General features: G+C 35.6%; 2 protein-coding genes across 2 annotated transcripts in view; one reads left to right on the top strand and one right to left on the bottom strand.

Annotated features, from left to right (window-relative positions):
* Positions 1-15,808, top strand: part of PARPBP (PARP1 binding protein) — a 130,292-nt gene extending 114,484 nt beyond the window's left edge. The window contains exon 9 of the mRNA XM_071818083.1: positions 14,440-15,808. Coding sequence (XP_071674184.1) covers positions 14,440-14,479 — 40 coding nt within the window. The 3' untranslated portion in view covers positions 14,480-15,808. The remainder of the gene's footprint in view (positions 1-14,439) is intronic.
* The window catches only part of IGF1 (insulin like growth factor 1), a 59,964-nt gene extending 35,403 nt beyond the window's left edge, over positions 1-24,561 (bottom strand). The window contains exons 1-2 of the mRNA XM_065847240.2: positions 24,279-24,561; positions 19,909-20,065 (exon numbers count right to left, since the gene is read on the bottom strand). Of these exons, the coding sequence (XP_065703312.1) occupies positions 19,909-20,065; positions 24,279-24,341 (220 nt within the window). The 5' untranslated portion in view covers positions 24,342-24,561. The remainder of the gene's footprint in view (positions 1-19,908; positions 20,066-24,278) is intronic.
* Between the last annotated feature and the right edge of the window lie 276 nt (positions 24,562-24,837).

Here is a 24,837-nt window from a genome sequence, read left to right as displayed (position 1 = left end):
AATTATACAAGGTTTTATTTAGTGGATGTAGGAGAAGAAAGATTAAGAGTTAGCTTTTCTGGATGGGCTATATGGCATCTGGTATAGCTCAATCTGGAGTCAGTGAGGGGCAGCCCAGTCCCTAAAGAACAATTCATCCAATCTTATTGTACAAAGTGCATGTAAGTGTCTGAAAATTAAATACTCCTGCAAAAGCAAACTAAATATCCTGTAACACTACCACCAACTGAGCAGCAGAACACATACATGTTGTAATTTTTTGGGACCATAGTATTGCCATTGACACTAACAGTTGGAGCAGGTAGCACCACCTGAACATCGTATTTCCTGACAATTTCTAATATTGATCTCTGCCTTAATATTGTTATAACTTAAGTAAAACTTATGCATCTGTGTTTCAGGTTTTGTGCATTGTGTATGTTTGATAAATTTTGGAGGGTTTTTTTGTTTTCTTCTTGTAAAGTAATTGGAGAGAGAAACATGCAGCTAAAACTGTTGAGTCATTTCTGACACCAAGATTAGAAGTCACATGGTTTTGCCCCTATTAAAACATAACCCTCTCTTCTCTGAAGTGTATGGCTGTTTTCTTGAATAACCCTTGTGCTTACATGATGTGAAGGTGGAATTCAAGGGGGAGACAAAAAGGAAATTACTTTCATATATATGCACTTGTGTCCTGCATGTAGAAATTGCCAGTTTCCAAGGTTCTGAGATATTTGTCAGTAAAGGCAGGTATAGGTATTTATCAGTCCAATATAAGAATTTATCAGTCCAATATAAGAATTTATCAGTTCAGTTCTCTGAAGTGTTGGGCTGCCACAGGTGTTTTTCTTTTTATACCCCTCATGATAATTTCAAGGAGTTGCCATCTGGCAACTCTCCTGCTCTTTAGAATGGCTGATATCATCTGTTACTGCTACCATAACTGAATCTGCTTCTGATACTGACATTTCCTCATCTGAACACTGAGGTGAAGTTTCTCTTAAAAATATTTTTTTTTCTGGGACTCTACTAAGACTGAAGTTAAATTACATGTGGCTACTTTGTGGTTAGATGATCTGGTATGGGTATTTCTATAGAGATGCTCCACAGTCTGCACTAACCAAGACTGCAAGATTGGTACTTATATAGCTATCCACTGACATGCAATTGCTAGTACACGGTGCAGTCACTGCCCAACCCAGAGCTGGTAAGAAAAATCGGATGCAGTTGCATGTTCTGTGCATTTGTGAGAGGAGAACTGTCCTTGAAACCTGGTTCAAACATGAATCACCCTCAAAGGAATCAAAGTCCTAGTTCAGGTAAGGTAGCTGCCAAATACAGAATTTTATTAGTGACTTTTAAAGGCACCTCTGTCTTAAATTATGTTTTTTCTGATTCATTGTTTTTACCTCTTTCCAGATGAAATTTTCTGCCTTGCTTTTAACACCTTTCTCTTACTGCTAATTCTCACCTTCTTCTGCAAGCAATTCTGATGTATAATGACTGTTTTTAAAAGAAATCTACTAGAATATTGACTCCTTTAAATTAGTGATGAACATCTCAAAGCTCAGACTAAGGGATTTTTTTTCTATTATTACTGCCTTAAGAATGCTGTAAACTTCTGAACAGAATTTCTATTAAATTTGAATGGGTAAAACTTAACTGATTTTCCCAAATCAAAATTACTTAGCAATTCTGAAAAACAATGCTTTCAGAGTGCATTAACACAGTATTGACCCAGAACTGAGAGATATTCTACCTACAGGGAAGTCACTGACTTCAGGGAAGTTAACCTCATGGGAATACTGATAGAAATAGGGCTGGGAAAAGAGCATGCAAGGCAAGCGTACTTTTCTCTGAGGCGATTCTTTTGATTTATTGCCTCATCCCTCTGTTAGCATTGGCAGAATGTTGTGTAGAATGAAAAGAAATTGCTTACTAGGCTCTATGGCTTTACTGAGAGGATGCAAGGAAAGTGGTGTGAAAAGTGGAATGTGTGGGGAAGCAGAGTGAGAACACAGTATTTTGTTGCTGGCAGATGTCTGCTGGGCTTTACCATTTTACTGGGGTGGTACAATTCAGTTGTTATGACACATCCAGGAAGAAAAACAGAAAACACGAGCTGGAGGCTTGGAGAAAATTAAATGATGATGACTCAGAACTTACACCCCAAAGTAAAATGAAGATTGAAACACTGCACCAATTTGTTTAGCAGAGGATTCTGAAGCACACATGAAGAAATGAGCTTCCGATGTATTGAAGCTTTGCACTGATCACCAGATGAAGAGGGTAATATTAGAAAGCTAGTGTCAAGGTGAAAGGCAGGGATGATTATAGAAAAAACTGCAAGCTGAACTTAAGTTTTTGCTGCCATTCTCTTTTCAAAATATTCTTTTTGTTCAGTGTGTAGTCGGCCTCACATCTGCTTCTGCTGAAATCCAAGGAAAAGTGTTTCAGTGCCTAGGAGTGTTATTGTTTGACTCGTTTGGCTGGGAGAGTGAGTCTCAAGTAACTTATGAACTCTGTGCCATATACTTGCAGTAAGCAGAGGGCCTGCTGGGGTGATCTACTTAACTTGCCGTTAAGTTTTATGTAACTGTTATAGTATTGTTTAAAAACAGTTTGAGGGGTTCTCTGCAGTAATATGGTTACATTAACTTCTAGTTTGAAAGCAGTAGCCAATTTTTATCCCTTATATAAACAGAACTATTTTTATTGCATTTACTGAACTGTCTTCCTAAGTCTTAAAGACTATTACCTGTAATTTGTCATCCATACTGCAATGTGGCATTTTGCTTAAAACTTTAACCCTTCCAGTGGGTGACTTATATATGGGTGAGCTTCTAAAAAATATTTGGTTGAATCTGAATGGTAACCTGAATCGAAGGATTTCAAAAGCATTTAAAAAGTGAATAAACATCATTGCTTCATTTTCACACATGGTGAAAGTACGACAAATACAGATAAAATTCGTTTGTTCAAGGTTATGTAAGCAAGTTAGTCCCAGAGCTAGAAATAGCCGTAGCACTCACAGCTGTTTTGTTCTTTATCCATTGCCTATCTACAGAAGCACTTGATCTGTCCTCTGAAATATAAAAGGTGTGAGAGAGTTTAAAACAATTAGGCTTCTTATATGCTGAAGTCTGGTTTCTGGATTCATGGATTGCACAGAAAGGGACTGTCTTAGCCATAATTGTGTACTGCTGGGCTCACGCTTTTCCACATGTCACCATTTCTGTTTATTAGGGCAAATTTAGGAATAAATTTTCTGTACATATGACAAAAGGATTAGTAACTAGATCATCATATGCAGCATATCAAAAAAACAATGACTGTGGGTTTGACACTGGAAGTAATCTATGTCCAGAATTCTTGTGTGCTCTAAGTGTTGAAAGACCAAATGGTGGTCTTGTTATTTGTTACCAGAGAAATTCAGATCCTTTTATCTTTGCCAAAGAAGGTGTAATTCAGTCTACCCTAGATGATGGTGTTATGTGGGGTATATCATCCCTTATTTTGTGAAAGCATAGCCTCAAAACTCATTTAATAGTATGCAGCCTGTGGGCTATTGTAAGATTTATTTAATATTTTTATGCATCATAAAGATGATGTTAGTGGTTTCCTTAGTGAATCATCAAGAGGGCAATGGCTAAATTACGCCACTGCTGATGACTGTGATCACATAGTGGGACAATCAGTCCAACATAGTGCCTCTGATTTACAGTTCCAGTGGACTGATATTCTAAAACGACAGGTAACAGATAACAGATAACACCAAATACTCCCTATCACATGTCACTTCAAGCAAAGAGTACGTGTCATTCCCTTTACTAGTACCTGACAATACTGAATTCTGTTTATCACCAGCCACTTGGCAACAAGAACTATTCCTGGTCAGTGCTTTGCTGCTGCCCTGCACAGCAGCTGCTCTGGAATTTCTGTAGCTCACAAGAATGAGGCAATTTCTGTCACTCCTGTGAGAGCAGAAAGAGTGTAATGATTCTTTGGAAGGGTGTTTAGGTCTGAAGAAAAGGAGAGGAGGATTACATTCCCAGTCTCTGTTACATGCTGCTCTCCATTGCTTGTAGTTGTCTAGCCTAAGCTGCACAAAGTTAATTTGGACTGATAGATAGACCATTCACCCAGTAATTGCACTTTCTTTTCCCCTTATTAAAAAAAAAAAAAAAAAGGAAAAAAAAGGAAAAAAAAAAGAGCTCATATTTCAAAATAAATCTCCTTCCTGGGTTGTACTTTATTTAACATCTGACACAGCTGAGATTTTAAGACGCTGAATGCACATATAACGCATTTTTAAAAATCACATTTCTTTGGTTATGAGTTACACAATAACATGATGTCAGCCCTCTGACATATCTGTCATGATATTTAGCAATGCCACTTGGACAGGAAAGTTCACACACAGAATCCTGTCCAACAGTTCTAAGAATTTTATATCTTTTGAAGTATCCAATATATTTCTTTATGTGTTAAAGCACTGGCCTTCTGAGCCCTTGTTTTTATTTTCCAGCAATCTCAGTGAACTTCGGGTCATTGGATTGCTTGCTTTCTCACCGGCTGCGCTGAGATTAAGCAACCATCAGCTAAATTACTATAGTTTAAATGTGCCTAAAACAAGTTCAAAGCAGTACTTTCAACCAGGATTACGGCTCTGCTTCTAACATGGCACAAGGACACTGCACAAACTGAAGAAGTAGAGGTGGTTCAAAGAAAAGTTGTGGGGTGTTTTTTGGTTTGTTTTTTTTTTTTGTGTGTGTGTGGGGGGGGGGTTTTTGTGTGTATGTGTGTACTGGCTCAAAATAAGAAATAATGGGACTTTCATATTTCAACTGCTTACTTCAGCCACAAGCTTTCTGTGATTATAGTTGTTACAACCAGAAAACTATTGACTGTTGATACAAATTAGGTCTCAGTTTTCCAAGACATCTCTCCACCTCCTGAGACTACAGGGAAACAGCAAAATGAAAACTTTATCAAAATATTATTAAGCTATACTGGCAATATGTAGCCTACCAGTTTCTTTGTCTGAAAAAAAGTCAAATTAAGGACAGTTAGGATGAACTTGACCAACAAAATTATATTAATTTGTTCAGAACAAACAGTTTTCCAAGTGTTTCATACAATATGGTGATGCAGAGTGCGGAAAGCACAAAAAAACCAAACCAAACCAAACCAAAGCAAAAAAATAAATTGACAAATAAAGTGGATTTTTAGTTAGTATCTTATTGTCCATTGCCAACAGAGCTTGGTATGTGAAAAACATTATGCTGATGTACAGTGACCGCTGAGAAATGCATTGGTGGTCTGTGCTAACACATCGTAAAATTACTTGAATGAATTTTCGTCCAGTTGGTAGTCAATTGACTACCCATTAATGGATAAACCTAATTTATGTTGTTGTTACTGAAGAAAAGAAATTACTTATTATAGACGAAGGTCTAGCATTCAACTCTGAGAGGTGTTTGAACCACCACAGCAATTCATGAACTTTTTGTGAGCAGATACAGGACTTTTCTGTACCGCCTTTTGTAAGCTCCTGCGTTAGCGGAAAATTCATGTTTTTATGTTCTTTCTTAATTCTTTTTAAACTTTTAATCTAAAATCAGATTTCTTGACCAAGAGATTTCAATAGTTTAAAATTTTAAATATTTCTGCAGTGAATTCTGTTTATCACCAGCTATTTGGAACAAGAATTATTCCTGGTCAGTGCTTTGCTGCTACCCTGCACAGCAGCTGCTGTGGAATTTCTGCAGCTCACAAGAATGAGGCAATTTCTGTCACTCCCGTGAGAGCAGAAAGAGCGTAATATTTTGGATAGATGCTTAAATTTTAACAAAAAGAGAGGAAGATTACATTGCTTTGTTCCCAAAAACTGCTTGCCAAGAGTTCTTTGTTAGCTCAGGTAGGACACGATTTCTGCTGAAGCTGCTTTTGAGGAAGTGGCACACTTGCAGCTGCCTGTTTTAAGATTGGTTTTTGCCTTTTTGCTTCAGTTTCCTCTGTATGAAGGGAAGAGGCTACTACACTATGTCTCTAAGTTAAATTCATTGACATTTTTGTTCTGTTTTGAAGATACAAAGTACTAGCACGAATGTTAAAATTACTTTGCAAAATTAATCCTTGCATCTCCAGTTGTACTAGGGCAAAAAACCTGTAGGATATAATGCATTTGTCTGAGTGCTGCAATCAAATACTTATATGAAGAACACTCTAGAGGCGTTTATGAGGAAAATAGGAATTCTTATTGCCTGCAGTGTTTGGATCTCAGAATTCAATAGGCTATGAAGACATCCATTACATAGTGAAGACTAAATATTTGAAGTATTTTTTCCTTCTCCCAAAAAGTGTGCATACTCCATAATTATGGATATGTGTTTTTGTTAAAGACTGTAGTCATTTAATGATGGTCTGTATCAAAATGTAAAAATGATTGGCCTGTGACCAAAATTAAGGCTAACATTCCCTGATTTTAAGTGATTCTTGAGACCACAGCTTAAGTCACTAGTTCTTTCATTAAGCTTTTCTGTTTGAGTTGCAGCATGTTTAAAAATATGTTTAATTCATACATTCCTGCATTATTTGTGGTTATCCGAACTAATTATTTTAATAAAACCTTCAGACTCTCTTACTCCTTATATTACGATGTATTTAGATTTATTGCAGTAAATCTATGTTCTGTCAGATGGTCACATTGCAGTGGAGACTAGGACTGAGTCCCAAGTACATGAAACTCCAAAACAAGGCATCCTAAAGAAGTTTGAGAAATTATTATACTTTTTCAGGTCAGAAGACAAAGAAATCAACAAAACATGCATTGTCTCCAACTTCCTACAATGATTATAATTTTTCTCGTGTTCGATCTTTATCTCATATTGTTTGTGGTCCATGTTTAGGCTTTGGCATCTTGCAAATGAGTTAAGTAGAAGGGTAGCATTTATAGTGCTTATTAACCACTGTTTGTTCCAGAATGCCTCTTAGAATATTTATTCAAATTCAGCCTTCATTATTTTTAGCTCACTTGGGAAATTCTTAGCTTTCATCTGATGGCTCACATATTTATGCTAGAAATAAGAAGATTTCATACTAAGCGTATTAGTATGTTTAACGTCAGAGAGGAAACCAAGTCATAACGCCAATTCTTATTTTAAAGAGCATTTAATGGTGATAGATTTTTCACAAGTAGTCAATAAGGTCCATAAACAAAATTTAGACAAGTAGCGAAGGACTCTGACTGGTATTTCCAAAGATACTGAGGCAACTAAAAGCACGGGCATACACCTAGAGAGATTAAACAGACAAACAAACAAATAAAAACACCCCAAACCCAACCAATCAAACAAAAAAACAACAGCAAAAAACCAAACCCCAAACAAACAAAAAGCCCCCACCAAAACCACAACTGCTTAGGGCCACCTATCATTGAGTTCATGATAATAGTGGAAATTAGATACATGACTGTTTTTGAGAAATCTCTTGAGACTAAGAACATCAAAAATCTGCCTCCTATGCCTTTAGGAGCCTCCAAAGTCTCACTGACTTTTCACAAGACTCATACTACTTTTTAAAAATAGATTAACACTTTTAAAATTTTGGTTCAGTCTTTTAGATGTAACTATCTACCTGGCACACAATCAAAACGAATTTAGGCACTTCAACAAAGACTTATGTATGAAAAATTTATAATTTTTAATAGTTTGTACTAGTAATGGTAGATGAACTTTAAAATCCCACTACAAAACTTTCAAGTTGGTTTAAATGCACGTTAAAAATTAGGAGGTTTTTGATGTACATGTACCCTTTTCAAATAAGGCAGAAGTAGTATCTCTTGATTGTTCAAGAGAGCCTCTATTTGCTATGTTTATAATACAGAAGGAAAAATGTCAGAAGTTCAGCTGGTAGTTCTTAGGAAAAACAGATGACTAGTTAGAAACCAGTGGGAATCCAGTCAAGGGAAAATATTTGTGGTGCAATGATACTTATGGCCAAAAGACGTAGGAAAATCAGTGATCAATGTTTTCTTTCATGAGTATAGAGAATTCCTCGAATTAACTCACACTGTCCTCAGTGCCAAAGTCAAGAAGTTAACAGATAACCTTGACTAAGTATCCATGGACTCCTAATTGTGGATTATGGAGTGAAGAAACTCCTGGCCAGTTCCAGCATGGGTTATTAACATCATTATTTTGCCCTTTTTTGGTATAATCTTTGTCCTTCCTTATTATACTATATATCAGTTTTTCCTTAACAGTGTCTCTATTTTCTTTGCCATGTTAAATTGTAGGTATACATTTGCTTTTATATTATATCCTAAGGAAAAACAACAACAACAAGGTCACTCCTACCTGTTTCATAAATCAAATATAGTAATTTTACATTCAAAATCTGTTGCAAGTTATTTGATTCTTGATGGAGGGTTCAAGCCTGATTTATTTAAAAAAAAGTGTTATTTTATTTCCCACAGATCTGAGCTTTATGTCTCTCATATCAGAGCATAAACTTGTATTTGAAAAAAGGAGCAAACAATAAGAATAACACCACTTATGAATTCTGCTCATTTTATTAGTCGTCATCTGAGCGATAACAGGAAATAGTTGTCTTTTATTGGATCAACTCCTACTGCTAGCAAAAACTAAAATAACATGACTGACAAATATTATGATACTTGACACAAAGGCATTGGAGCTGCAGTTGCAGAATTTAATTCCATTGTTTGCAAAAAAGGAAGATAAGGTCAAATTTTACAAAAATATCTTCCTATTATTTTTTGAATGACCACATTATCTTGACCACTCCAGTTTCTGAAATAATTTTATCTTGGGAAAGCTATATTAAATCTACTGTATCTAATTCCTGAAATAGTGGTGGAACTCTAGAAATGTATGGAAATCATTCATGTGAGTACGTCATACAAGATCACTCTTCATGACTTTTAATTGCAAAAGTCAATACATAACAGTGAAGTGAGAGAATGTGGTGGAAACACTACCCTAATTTATACTCCATTTCCCTCAAGCCAGATCAACTGGGAATGATATGATGCACAAAATTAAGAATAGCCTGAAGTAAGCTAAACTGTACACATATGTATTGGTTTGTAGTGCTGTACTCTGCTTAAAACAACAACGAAACAAAAAACAAAACAGTTACTGGAAAAGTTCACGTCCCCATATCTGGTTTGGAAATTTCAACTACTGCAATTACTCTTCCCTGCAAAGGGATCACTTTAGGGAAGATCATGGAATATGGTTATCTTTGAAGTGGTTCTGTATTCTTTCTGAGGGGAGGAACTGAAGAGGGGAAGGTAGAGGGATTTTGTGCAGTTAATTCAACTCATTGAATGGCTAACAACCTCATGCGGGATTCTGTCTTATTTCAGTCATATTATTGATTTTATAGATTAACTCATTAGGTCAGCAGTAGCTATTTTGTAAGTCTTCAAATTGCGTGAGTATCTCAAATCTGTACTTGAGCATCATTCTGTGTCTTTTCTCCATGATGAAACTTTATGGCACAGCATTCTAATGGAGAAAATGCTTCTTTAATGATGTCTGATATTTAGATGTCTGCTGTAGGTTTTAAATATTATTATTGTCTCAAATTATTAAAAAACTGCTGGGCCATGTATATTCATAAGAATAGAATCTGTGTGAACAAGAGTGTAAAAAACTGCTTCATTGTTTATGCATGGATAAGAGCACCTTGTCTCCTTATGGAGGAATAAAACATGAAGGAGTGTTACTTATTATGGCATCTAGGAGTATATTCTATCTATTATATCAAAAAAGATAAGATAGGCAAACTTTTCCCTTCTGCTTGCACTGTATTGGAGTGGAGTGCTTTCTCTGATTCACATTTAGTCAGACTAAGGCCTGGGAGCTCTCAAAGGCCAAAGGATCAACTCTAGCTGCTGTTACACTCATAAGGCACATTCTGGGTCTTTGCTTAACTGTATTATGCCATGGCAGCTAAAAAAAGCTTGGATTTCCTTTGATCTGATGTGTGGTCCATATGAATGCATCCTCATCTCCACAGTGAGTTCACTGGTTGGTTTTAAATAGATTAATTTCACCAAAATTATGCTCCTAAAAGAGTCCTCACTCAACTAACTTAACTAACTTAAGGATACAATTGCTATAGCTTCCTTTCTTAACTTAGTGGAGAAGGAGAAATATATCCTGCAGGATATTCAGAACTTAATGAGAGCTCTGAAAGTTTCTAACTCCTCTCACTGAGAGTAGAATGAGATTGAGTAGGCTCCTAACTCAGGTACCTTACTTATGTGCCCAAAAGTAGATGGAAGGAATCTGAACCAAAATCTTCTTGTGTATATTGGATCAAGCTCTGTTCGGTTTTTATCATTTAGAAGGTTCAATCTGTATGTGGGTAAATGAAGTGGATGTTTGCCACAGATTGTCCACATAGAAAGATATAAAGTTTGTTTGTTTGCTTGTTTTCTCTGAAAAGAAGTGAAAGGAACAGTACAGTTAACAACATAAAATACAAAATAGAGCTTTTCTTATACATCTATCCTTCACCATGTGAATTGTGGAGGTATATTAACATGACCTATTCTTCAGACACCTCTATCCTCCCTTGAAAAAAGAAAGAAAGAAAAAAAAAGACACAAAAAACAACACCAGAAAACATCAGTAAGGAATACTTTGATATTAGTGAATTCCAAAATATAAATAGGGTCATAATGCAAATTATTTCAGTAGTACCTCTGTTTTCATTCAGTGCCCATTGATTCAGAGTAAAATGCCAGAAACAGTTAGAAAAAACAGAAGTGTTCTAAAAGCAAATATATGTGGTCTTTTTGCATTTAATCTTATCTATGTATTTTAATAATAAACATGACTTTTATTCAGGATATGTATTTGCCAATAATACATCTGATTAAACTAGGAAAATTAGACATACTATCAGTAGCTTGCTCCCAAATTACACAAGAAGAAATTAGATACATTTTCAGTAGCTTGCTCTCAAATCTCTTCAGTCTATGAGTCACCAGATTCTTCCTGCCAAACTAAATATGTCTGTGAAAGGCTGGAAACTTTAATGGAAAGAAACATAAAACTTGAAATACGTAGGAAAAACTTAAGTTTTTTCATGGAAGACCTGTTGACTAGTAATTCAGGAATTCAGGGGATGTAGAAACAAATTACATCTTACTTGTCTACAGAAATTTGAAGGTATGAAACAAGTTGAATTTAAACCTGCTGTATTAGCCTAAAATAGATGTCCTTATTAGCTTTCACGTGATCTAAAGTAATCAATGAAGACTTACCGAAAGTTGTAAAAATTTTGTCATAATAATAGAAGCTCTTAACCAGTCATTTTGATGGGGCTGAGTTAAAAGAAACCTTCGGTTTAGCTAATGCAAGTCTGAAAAAAATCCCTCTGTTGTAAAACTGATTTATTATACATAGTACTACACAGACACCAAAGCCTATGAGGAATGTACTAATCTTTTTCAGATCTACAATCATAATGACAACTTCTCTACCGTTTTCTCCTCACCACTTACACTTTTTTGACCTTTGCATAAGGCATATGTTTAAAAATATTATTTGGAATACAGACTTGTTGTGAAAAACAGAGTTGGTATGTGTAATTTAAGCTTTTATCCATTGCCTTAGTAGGATATAGCTGTTAATTAACGTTCTTTTGAAATCAAAACAATTTTCAGTAGTATTTACTTTCCTTAGAAGTTGCTGTTTATAGGAGCTGTGGGTGTTACTTAAGTGTTTACTTGTTTGGAAATAGAAAGAGTCAATAAGCATTGCCAGAATATTTATTTTCAGAAAGAAAACAGTTTTGTTCACTGAGCTGGATTGAGTCAGAATGGTCTGAGCCAAAACCTTCTTTTTTCTGCATACTCAGCTTTGTGTAAATTTCTGCCCAACACATGAAGACACAAACAGTATAAACAAATTGTTCTATATTAAAAAAAAAAAAATCATAGAATTTCAGGTTTGGGCTTGAGCCATAATTTCCTAATGGAAGTGCTTGAACAGGACAATCTTCTGCTTCCACACTTGCATGGGTACAGAAGGAAGCAGAAGGGTCCGTCGTCTGGAGGCATATTCTTGCTCTAGAACAGTTATATTACATAGATGGGAAAACTGGGATCACAGCTAAATTTCAAAATATGGGAAATATATAAACATGTTGTAGACTCAGTAAAAAAAAAAAAAAAAAAAAAAAAAGAGATTATGGCGCCTAAATTGTTTATTTGATGAAAGGAAGCTATTCCAGTTTCACTAACAAAGGATTTAACACGAGGCAAGCAAACAGCTTCCACTCTTTCTTTTAAGAGCAAGAACACTGAAAACATTAAATTTGACTATATGTGGGACTCAAACAGAAAATATAGCAAGTATCAGACTTGTGTTTGATTTTGTAGGAATTAAGGTTTACTAAGGAATTCAAAGCAGTTTTCTAAGGAATTCAAAACCGGTTTACCAGGAATTGGCATTAGAGAGGCAATAAGAATTTCAACCAAAACGTTGCTAGGTTAAAACTGACAAGAGAAGCTCACTTGTGTAATTTGTCTAATACTTTTAAAAGTCTGAAAAGAAGATAGCATTTGATTTTTCTTGCCGTGATACAGTAATAAAAGCATTTTATCCTATTATTCTGAAAGTTTTTTGTTAAACAGTGCCTAAGGTACACCCTTTTGGTTGAAAAAGGCTTTTTGTATTTATCCGTGTTCAAATTTTCAAACTTTTACTTACAGTGACAATGCAAAATTTTCTTTAAGTTGGAGTGACCCACTGGTCAGTGTACATTATGCTCCTCCCTAGGCTGTGTGTGTTGTAATGTGTGGATGTTAAAATTCCTGTTCTCAGGACCTCATTCACTGATGCAAACATGAAATATCCCTATGATTGCTTAATATTTAGACCCAGCACTTGGGCTATATCTTGCATAGTGATTTTGCATTAAATGCACCACAAAGAAAGTATGAATTAATGGCTTTTTCTTCTTTTTGACATGGAAGTTCCTGTGGTTGTTACCAGAGATAAATTTAGCATAAATTCCTCAATAAGCATACATTTGTGGTATTTCTTTTGTCTTGATTTCTGGACACAGACATGCCTTAACTGTTGGTTACCTCTTTCATTCGTTGTCAGGTTTTTGAACAATTAAGCTTGTATCATAGGGAAATATTGACATCTGGGCATGGTTTAATAAACAAGTTCAGATCCATAATTTTTTAGTAAAACTCAGAAATGAAAGTGGCTTTAGGTCTCTGCTTGATTTTCAGTGATGGGAGGGGGTTTGAAATAGGCATAACAGCTGATGTGCTGAATAAGGTCTAGAGAAGTGGCTGTATGAACTTCCTTCACTGAATGAGCACTCTGTATAAATTGTCCCAGATGCTAAAGTAGTTAATGCAAAACGTTTTGATTGAGAGACTGTGTGGTTCTGCCAAACTGAATAATTTACTTTGCAACTTTTGCTGCTGTTGATCAAATATTGCAAATGCATTATTAATACCAGAACAAATGAAGAGGTCCATACGCAAAGGTTTTGGCCAATTGTATAAAGCATATGCCAGAATTTAAGTTACTGAAGGGTTTTTCTTGGTATTTAAGATTCAGTGGAAAAGTAAGAGGGGCAGCTATGCCAGGAATTAATGCTGATCTTGCCAAGTTCTTCATTGAGTGACTTTATCCAACATGAGACTAAACAATGCATTAAATATACATATAGCAGTTAGGGAATCGAATGTCAAATAACAGCTTTCTGCTATCTGAGACTGGATTTGAAACTTGGTCTAGTGCGTAGATAAAGGCAAACATCATAAAAAGCATTAGCATCTCTGACATCTAACAGCTAATAAGGACACATATAAATTGAACTTCTGGAGAAACTGTACTTATTTGGTTTTGGTAGTAGAGACTTTTTGCAGAGATGTTTCTTGCTGAAATTTTGATCAATGGTTTCACCTCATTAAATTTATAATTACTACTAGAGTCCCTCTTAATGAAAAGGTTGAAAAATTATTAAATGCTTGGCAACGTGAGAACTAGCTGTTGAGGAGAAATGTTTGCCGTGTCTGAATTTAGTGTGGTTTAGAGGCTAAATCCTCCTAGACTCACTGTGTGATCCATGGAGAAAGAAGGCAGAACCTCTCTCTCTGTTATTAAAGAGGTAACTAAAGATTAACCTCACTAAAAACTAAGGTCAGCCTTTATGAACACTGCCTAGCCTTTCTTAATGTGGTAAAAAAGGACAAAATTCTTTCAAAGACTGGCTTATTTTCAGAGAACTTCTCCAATGATTACTACCAGGGGCAACAGAGCAGATACTGAACTTATATATCAGTTATTTGACTATACAGTGATACCATTCCAGAAGTCAGAGCTGGTGTGGGGTTTTTTTTGTTTGTTTTCTGTGTTTGGTTTTATTTTGTTTTCCTTCTTCTTACAGAGGTATATCAATAATTGTGCCTATACTCCTGCTTCCCTGAGCACTGACCCTGCAGACCTGGCTAAAGCACATCTTAGCTCCTTTCCAGGCAAGAAGTGCTTTCCTGCAAGAAGTGAAGAACCTGAGGATAAAGATTGAGGAGTACAGGCACATCTTCCATGGATAAAGGATTTGAATGTGAATGTGACATGCAGTCAAACCAAGGAACTTACACTCTCAGATCTTTCTGTGTGAACATAGCCAAGATGACCAGCATTTCTTTGCAAAGATTTGTAAGACTGTCACTAAAATCACAGGATGTGTGTGTGTCCACCGCAGGTTTTCAGCATGCCTCTCCTGGGCTTGTAACATTATCATTCCTTTCAATCAGGGACACAGAGAGGAGCTAATGACTCATAGCTCCTACAGGTATGGAGTACTTAAAGAACTGAGTGCCATGCCATCTCTTGTAATTATGTTGATAGGTTTGACAGGCCTAGAAACTTTAATAACATCTTAAAAGCAGACTTCCTGAAGTAAACAAGAAGCTGTTAACTAAAGGGAAATGGAAGAAGCAAAATGTAATTGCCTATTGCTATGCCCTCTATTTTCTCCTCTGTAAGGCAGCAATTCCTCTATCTATACCTTAGTTCTACAAAACAATGAGATCTGATGACAGCTCTAATTACCCAAAATTATGTTCATTGTCTTATCCCGATTTTCTGATTATTAAAACCCAGTAGTCTTATGTTACGCACAACTGGGGATATGCCCAAAGACAACACACAATTCTGATTGTCTCAGTGAAAAAAAAAAGAGTAAAAAAACTGTAATGATTGTTCACAAAGCAGTTGACACAGGTTCCATTAGGCTGGACACCAGAAAAAAGCCTGTCTTTTATGGGATTGACTCTTTTATGTATGGAAGCATGTGCCAGGTCATTCTTCATACTCTGAAGAATATCAGAGAAACACCATTGTATCAGGTCTCTAATTCAGCTCCTTCTTTTCTGAAGCAAATGGTGTTTCAGAAGATTCACCACAAGCCCAAAGTAGGTTTATTCAACAACAAAAAAAGTGTGTGTTTGTTTGTTTGTTGTTTGGTTTGGTTGGTTTGATTGGGTGTTTGTTGTTGTTGTTGGCTTTTTTGTTTTGTTTTGTTTTGTTTTGTTTTTTACTTCATGAAACTAATTGCCATGGTTTCAAATAAGTATTGTCATCTAACTTGGGCTTTAGAAATTAGGGCGACCAAAAGTGTCTAAGGAAATAAGAAAGCTATTTATTTATTGACACTCGTGTGCTGTTAGCCAAACTGGTATCCATTTATTGGAAGAGGAAAAGGTATATTTTCAAAGTAGAAGAAGCTAGATAAAAAAGAATGTAGCACTTGCTCCTTATAGCAAACTACCTTTGCTTTCCTTTCTCATGGTATGTATAGCCCTGAAGAAACAACATGAGCAAGAATGAGTGATTGTCCATCAAATTAAATTTACATGAAGAAAGAAAATAATGTCTTTTTTGATTAATCTACAAAGTAAATTCCTGTGATAAGACTAGACTATTTCAAGCAAAATTTTCCCTCTCCTGGGATATCACTTCTGTAAGCTTCCTGTTATTTGTCCTTTCAGTTTTTCCAACATTCTTTGCCCTCAATATAGTTTTGTAATAATAGTGGCATGGTAGAATTTTCAAGGCATTAAATTTCTAATGAACATAGCAGCAATCCCACTTTTCTTCATGACTATTGAATCCAGAGTTTTTGAGACTAGAGAAATATTGATTGAGAAGAGTTGCGTCTAAGTGCAGCCACCTGTGGTCAGGATGTGTTTGTTGGCTTCTCCTAACATAAACTAGCACACAGGAACTTCAGTGACAGGAGTTCTACTGGAGAGGTGTTGCTAGATAAAATGTGGTAACAAACTGCTCTTCATTTGTGAAGCATCAGAGAGAAAAAGCTGTCCAAGAAATAGTCAGTGCTGACTGGGGTTAAATGTGACCAAGGGAAAAAGCAGATGCTCTGTTTTGGGATTTGTGCAGTGTCCTCCCCTAAGAAAGTCTTTTAAAAATGTTCCTTGCCAGTCTACCTCATGAAAAAAGGGAGTGGTAGAAATGACATTTGACTTCCTTTTGAAGAACAATACTTTGTGTGTGGTAAGCAGCTGGGGCATCTCTTCAGGAGCTGTAAAGGATTTCTTTTTATAGCTAGGAAGTTGGGCAGAGTAGTCTATATAAAGGAAAATTTTTTCTTCCAGTCCTAGCCATAGATATAGCCTTGTACTTGTAGAGTACAGAGTTTCAACAGAAAGTAACTCAATTATTTCTATCTTTATTTCCACCCACAACTCCCAAGAAATAGTCAGAAGCTTTGACCTTGAATCTGAACCAGGAGTTCCACCTCAGCCAAAAGGTATTCTTTATATTTGGAGTCTCTAGTGAAATACAGAATGATGGAAGAAAAACCTTCCCTCACAGCTATTTCCTGTGCAAGTTAAAGGCAAACATTACTGTTGGTTATACTTTATATAAAGGAACAAGAGTATGAGAATGGAAGGCTTAGAATACAGTTTAAATTTACATTAGCTTTACAAAAGTTCACTTTTTTTTTCACTTCTGCAAATGATGTAGCATTCTTAAAATGTCCAATGAAATGGAGCAACATTATAAACTTCCAATAATATACTGTGTTCTGTAGTACATTTGATATAAGGATCTCCAGCTGTTTTACTAATGTTACTGAACTTGTTTTTCTATAGTTCTATATTTTAGATTAAACACTAACAAATAATAGGGAGAAGGTTAAAACAGATTAAGTTGCTGCCTCATGAATCAGAAATAGCCAGGTGGAGGACACACATTGGGCATCAAAGGGCCACATATCAACTTCATGAAATTCCTGTTTAATGTTGCAGTTGCAGTCTGTTGATTACAGAAGTGCAAGCCTTCCCTAAACCAGGGTGGTCATTCATTAGTAAAACATTCCATGGTCTTCCATGGAAAACATGGTAGACCTTTATGCTGTCAAAAGTTACATTAACTTCAAGTGAAAACTCAGAACAGAAGAAAACAACGAAGAAAACAACAACAAAACTAGAGAGAAAGTCTTTGCTGACAGCAGGTAAAACTCAAAATTGCAAGGGCAAGGATCTCCTTTAAAATGTCAGACCCATCCAGGTATTTTAAAGTAAGGATCATCTAGCTTAGGGAATATAGCAATTTGAAACAGATTGTGCATCCAAAGAATAACTGATATTGAAAACAAAGAGAGTTATTGCTGATAATTAGCATTTCACATGTCCTCTTACCTTAAGGGACACAAAGAGTACATGTAAGAATAAGTCTGATTGCTTGGCAGTAGCATCCACCCTTGTGGTAAACAGGTGTCATAGTTGTCTGAACAAGCACAAACATTTTTCTAGGAGAGGAATGACTGGGAAAATGCCTAAGATACATGCACTGTAAAAAAAAAATAAAATGGTATGCTGTTCTAAGGACACAATACATTGTCTCTCTGTTTTCTGGTGCAGAAACAAGAGGGGGAGATGCAAGTCTGCTTTTACATTCCTTCCAACCACCAAGAGAGAGTATTTGTAGGATGTGCAAATAGCCCCTTAAGTATAACTCAGATACTGATAAATGTAATGGATTTTGGTGTTCAAATGAACACATAAAGTGTTGGTAGAAAAATGTTAATTCCTTTATGAGATATTCCAGTGTTTTTCATATTGTGTTTAGCACCAGGATACTAAGTTAAACAGCTCCCTCAAGTAGATACTCATTAACAATACCTAAATTGTTGAATATAGAAAAGAAGGGCACTTTAGTGAAATACGTTACATATATGAAACTAAGGCTCCCAGTTTCAAGCCTAAACGGTAGTAGAAAGTGCCAAGAAGACAATGAAAATATTTGTAGTTTTTATGTTGAAGAAATTAGGTTTTTCTGTAAATTTAAGGTGCAAGAATCTGGATTTCCCTGATTCTACTTTTATTGCAAGCAAGGAGAAAAATATTGAAAGCAATAACTTCATGAACAGAAATGAATAGGAATGGGGTAGGTAAGATCAGAAAAAACAAAAATGATAGCTTAGAAGGCAAGAATTCTTAGGATAAAATGGAATTGTAAAAATAATTTTAAAAAAGCTAGACCTCATAAATAATATAAAAATAAATAGAAAAAAACCCCTTCCATTTATTTCATGTCTTTATAGCCTAATAACCCCATATTTCCTTTTCTTAGCTATATTCATATTTGGAAAGGTAACTGAGATCCTAAAGGAAAGGTAACTTCTGACAGGAACTTCAGACAAGCACATATTATCATTACAAGTAAATACTAGCTTTGGAGGTTCTAAAAGCACAAATTCTTGCATGTTTTGAATAAATAATTAATTAATTCTGAATGAATACATTTCTAGCTAAATTTTCTTTGAAAATGGCCTCAAGTTGTGCCAGGGAAGGTTCAGATTGGATACTAGGAAAAATTTCTTCACAGAAAGGGCTGTCAAGCACTGGAACAGGCTGCCCTGGGAAGTGGTTGAGTCACCATCCCTGGAGGTGTTTAAAAGACATGTAGATGAGGTTTCAGTGACATAGTTTTTAGTGCCAGTTAGCTTATGGTTGGGGACTCGACGATCTTGAGGGTCTCTTCCAATGAAAATGACTCTGATTCTATGGTTAACTTTATGTTCTTTGGGTAGAAAATAGCTGAAAATTAGTAACAGATTTCTATTATTTGCAAGTTGTGTATTTCCTGATCTTGACAGCATTTGTAAGAAGGTACTAAGGTAAAAGAATTACTCATCTAACTACTCCAGCTTTGCACAATCTAAACCACAGCAAAGTAAAAATATTGTGATGTTCAGTCCTGAAGTGTAGGAACAAATATATTCACACTATTGCAGACTTAATTTTGTGTGTTGTCTGTACTGGTGTTAATCTTTATTATCTCACCATGCATGAATTTATCTTCACCTCAGTTTAACTGATGAAGCATGTGGATACTTGGATGTGGTAACTTTCTGCCTTCCAGCTTTTCTTTTTTTCAAACCAGATGTTGAAGCTTAGTGTGTTTTTAATATGACACAATGTGTACTTAAACTGTTTACAAGTATTCTGATATAACAGGTACATGCAGTTCTGTCTCGAGAATATCTTGGGTTTAACATGTCATTTCATTCATTTAATTTCAGTGGCAGGTCAGCAGAAAGCAGTAATATAGCAGGTGGAATAGCAGCAGCTGAAAAATGGTTAAAAACACTAACGTGTCTGAAAAGGAAAATTTCTCAGAAACTCAGAGACGCTGAATACAGGCACAGCTCTATTCTTTACTGAGAATTAAGGTCACTGAAGACTTGGGCATCTCCAAGACAATGGCTACTAGTCATGCTTGGCAGCCTGTTTTGGTCATTTCTAAGTTTGCTTAGACCAGTTGCAAACTCCAATGTATTACATGGAAAAGTTTAGCAGTTGAATGAAATAAAGAGTTGACTTACTGAAGTAAAAGCCTCTGTCTCCACAAACGAACTGAAGAGCATCAACCAGCTCAGCACCACAGAGTGTTTCTGGGCCAGCAGCAGCAGAACTGGTTAAGGTAAGCAAACACAGGCCAAGGTAGAAGAAATGAATGTAGGACACAGTGTGCATCTTCACCTGCCAAAGAAGTAAAAGCAGTATTAGAATTTCCCAACAGAGTCCCAAAGAAAATGACTCTTGCACCCTTGTGAGATGAGAGTGTGTAAGTACTATAATTTGTTAGACAATAAACACAGTATCAGGAAATGCCCCACCATAATATTGCAACTGCCTACATATTCTAGTCCAAATGTTTTGTAAATTGATTACTTCCTTTGGTGAATATTCTTGGTTCACATGCATATGTAGTTAGAGAAACTTGTAGTAACCATGATTTACGGTTGGTCCTGCAAAGGGAGGATGTGGAAGAGGGCAACAGACAGGCAAAGGGAAACCCAGAATAATTACAGTAAGGAAGACTAGACAACCTCGAGTTGTTTTGTCTGAGACCAGACAGGCTAAGAGGGAATATCACAGTTGCCTGCCAATGTACTGTGGGAGACAGAGGTGGCATATGACAGAGAAGAGCTATTTAAACTAAAGAACAGCACTGGCACAAGAATAAATGGCTGTAAACTGGGTGGAAGGAAATTTGGCTCAGTAGGAAAAGGGTTCATAGTTAGTACTCCATGGTTCTCCAACCACCTTAAAAAGGGAAATACCAGAATAAAACAGAAGAAGTTTCAAGGCAGAGCTTGCCAAAGTTACAGAAGAGTCGATGTGGGACATTCCATATTGGGGGACCACATTCAATGACTCTCACAGTCCTCTGTTACTATCAAGTTAACATGTGGAAGCATTCAAGAAATTAAGAGGAGCACTAGTGGGAGTGTTAAGGGTTTGTATTTTTACTTGATGGAAGCAGCTATACTTTCACTGACCTCCATTATATCCTCTTAGTCAGGTTTGGGTACGAGGTATACACAGATGTGGTAATTCTTTTCTCATTTACATTTGCTTGCGAACTACCTTTTTCCTGGACTTATGATTGAAGAAAATCCAGTCCTCAATGGGTGTAAATTTGCACCATTACATTTATCCACTTCCTTTTATACCAATTTATATCAACCAAACATCTTACACAACGACTCCAAGATGATAGCATTATTTTTTTTTTTTTAAGTACTAGGAAAATCTATTTGTATCTAGTAGCAGGACAGTGAAGGATGTTCTTAATGCATATTCTGAACCAAATTAGATTGCTTGCCAAATATTTGAGTTTTGAAAGGTGTAAATCTGCATTTAATTTCATTCTCTTTCAAGGTTAATGTTAGTATTGCAGTCAAGGAAGAAGTTACAAATCTTTCTTTCACATACAGTTAACCTTGGCTTAAAGCTGCTTTGTATTAACAGACTAGTGCAAAGTAGTTGGAGTGAAATGATTAATCTTCCCTAAAGTTTCTTTCAGGTTTTCAGGGACCATTTAATCTTATTTTTTTCATGGAACTTTTGAAAAACTGATGAAATTATCCATTGTCTCCTCATATGGGATCTGATCCAGTGGGATATTGAGGCTTCTCTAGTCAATACTTTTTAGAATTCTTATTTTCTTGGCAAGGGATCTTAGCACTTTGCTGGAGGAGTCCCCTATTTCAACTTAAGTCAAAGCTGAATAATAGACAAATCCATAAATAAGTCAGAATTTATCCCCCCCTTTTTTTTTCCTGATATTTCCACTGTGAAAATAATAAACAAATCTAAATCCCATGTTATATCATAAAAAGAAAGAATAATTATTTTCCCATTCACAAGACTCTTTAGCCAACTTTGCCATGAAAAAAAACAAGCAGCTTTAATGCATGCACATGACTTCAATGGCAGATGGAGGAAGACCAGATTATAAATGAATGATGATAACTCGAGCCATTATTTCCTGTAATGATTCTATATCTTAACAACATACATTTCCTTTTTTCCTTTGCCATAATTTTGCATTTCTAAGATAAATGTGATGCACCTGCAGTTTAAGATGGTTCCCAGTTCTGAGGAGGTAAAGCAAAAAGCTGTTTAGCACACCACCTCAGAAGGCTGAAAGACATTACACATACAAGAATGTTATGTATTTAACAGTTTGTTCCTGGGTAACATTCGGGCCAGAAATAAACATAAATCTTATCCATTTAACAATTTTGTATTTTTCAAGACTTTTCAGCTGTGTTGCATTGTCAGATAAATATCAGCACTGAACTACAACAAAACAGATTATCTACTATTTTTCCTTTAGTGGAAGCCAAAAAGGCTGCACAGTATAAACCACAGAGAATTTCTAACTTTATCTCCAAATTTAAAAACAGTCAAGAACTTTCAAACAAGTCAAAACTTTGGGAAAAGAGAACAGACTCATATGTTTCTAGGGCTCAATCAATTACTTGTTAAATTAGGCACTGTTTCATCAAAACTAACTCCAAAACGTAGTGTATAACTTTACTTCATCATTTTAATGAAACATAACATTAGTTGATTCAATATGTTTGTGAGGGGAATATTCTTAAGAAAATACAAAGCTGTAATCCAATATTGCTTCAGGTTCTTTAGAAACAGGCAGAGTGTTTGCAACGTCCCCAATTTGAGTAGAAAGTCTAGAGTTTAAAAGAAAATGCATTGGCATGTGGGTGGAGTTTATTGAAGCATCGTGTTACAGTTGGAAATTGAATACAGGTTCAGGATGAGCCTGGTTAAGCACTTCTTCTAGTTGCATAGAATGACTGACCATATTTTCACAGCTGGAATTTCCTCTTTTTTCAGTAAAATAACCAGCTTTTGCTGCATTCCTCTTTTAATAGTCCAGAAGAATGGCACCACAGAGGAATGTCATATATGAACAGCCTACATCTCTTTTACTTCTTAATAATTCTATGTATGTCCTCTTCGTCTAACAAACTATCAGTTGGCACAAGTTGTACATAAGAATTCTTCATGTAACTAATATAATAAATTAGTTACATAGAGCTTCGACTTGATTACCAAGCCACAGAGAAGTATGTAATTAGTATGTAATAACAGTACTAATTAGTAATTACTACATAAATAAAACATATGTGCTCTAGAATGGATCAAGGTTTAAATACGGCTATTATAACTTTGAATAAAGAATCTGGGCTACATAGTAACCTGAATCAATATGTTCCATTGATTCCAAGGAAGCTTGGCAGGATGCACCAGCTGAGGAGCCAGCACATTACTTTTATGTCTCTTAATACTTAAAAAAAAAAAATCCTCTTCAAGTATATTGGAAAGAATGGCCTTTTATACATTAAGAGAATCATTTCATCCATTGCAATTACATACTTGCTCTTTTGAATCACATTAAGGAATGAGATAATCGTGTTTCAAGTGTAATACACTCTAAAAAATTAATTAGGCCATAAACAATTAAAACAGGAGCATTCTGTCAATTGCATAAGTGTCCTTGCAAAATATTTTAAAAAACCAAAGTTGTCGAAGGATATAAATTTGCTGATAATGGAAAGTTGAACTAGAGCCAGTTGACAGAAACAGAGGTCAATGCACCTACTGAAGCCAAATTTACTTAAAGACAGTTTATACTAATGTGTAGAAATCATAGGGTCGTAACATGAAACTTCACATGCAAACTTTCCTGAAACAGCCCTCCCTACAAGGGAAAACTTGGAGATGAACATGTAGGGGAATTTCCATTTTCCTTATGTACAGTTGCTTAAGCTACAAAAATATGCAAGGTCAGCAAGAGTCGCAGCTGGTTTCTAACATAGAAAACAAACTGAACTTCACATTTACTTTTAATTTATGAAAGCAAAAAAACAAGTTAATGCTACAATGCTGCCAGAAAATTGCTGCAGTGACAACATCCCTTAAAAGTTTCCCTGTGAAAGCATGAACATTTTATCTATAACTGTGTATAACAAAACTGCAGAAACTTAACATGTAAATAATACCTTTTTCCTATAAAACCCTGCACCTGCAGAAAATAGCTAAAAGTTCTTGTTTTCAGAAGCATTAATTAACAATCTAGACAATGACGTAATTGGACCCTTTAATAATGACATAACTGAAATATTGCAAAGTTCTCTGAATAGAAGTGAGATTTAAGACATGTATCTGCAATAGTTTACCCTTACAGTTATCTATGTAATTGCAACTATTACATACAGCCATTTTCCAGATCACATAAAATTGCATGTTCAGCAATTTATAAATAATTCTTAGTTCTAAAATAATGTTATTGAAAAGTGCACAATACTCTTCAAACCAAGCAGAAAATACACAGTAAAATAAAACTAAAAAATTATTTGAAATAGTAATAAAGATTTACCTTCAAGAAATCACAAAAGCAGCACTTAACTAATTGTGTTGAAAGACTGTTGATTTTTTCCATTGCTTCTTAAAAGTGCAAAGTCTGGAAATGAATTTGTTAGCAGTAATGATGAGAAAAAAGAAATCCAGAGAGATGTGAGATGTTGAGAGCAATGTCACATTTCAATATTGAGGACTTTATTCCATTGCGCAGGCTCTATCTGCTCTGATTTTAGCAGTGACAGTGAGATTTAGCAAACAGAAGAGGGATTTAGAGAAAATCCTCACATTTATCTACATTACACAGACACTGTAGACAGGAAACAGCTGGGGGAGCATTTGCCTTCTCTCTCTCTCCCTCTTCTGGCAAAGTTACCGAGTAAGGACTTTTTTGGGCATGGTGACAAATAACATCATACCTTTGCATTTTAAAACTAGAGCACAGAAGCATATTTTTTTCCCTCTAAAAGAATGTGAATTAGTGACTGAGGGGTTAGCAGACAAAAAAAGCTTGTGCTGCAATGAAGAATAAGAAAATGTATTCTGGTTAACTTTCAGATAGCCATGTGTGCATTTGT

This window comes from Patagioenas fasciata, chromosome 1, assembly GCF_037038585.1.
Source record: "Patagioenas fasciata isolate bPatFas1 chromosome 1, bPatFas1.hap1, whole genome shotgun sequence".
NCBI lineage: Eukaryota > Metazoa > Chordata > Aves > Columbiformes > Columbidae > Patagioenas > Patagioenas fasciata.
Note: the sequence above shows the minus strand (reverse complement) of the source record. Positions and strands in the feature narration are given on the sequence as shown.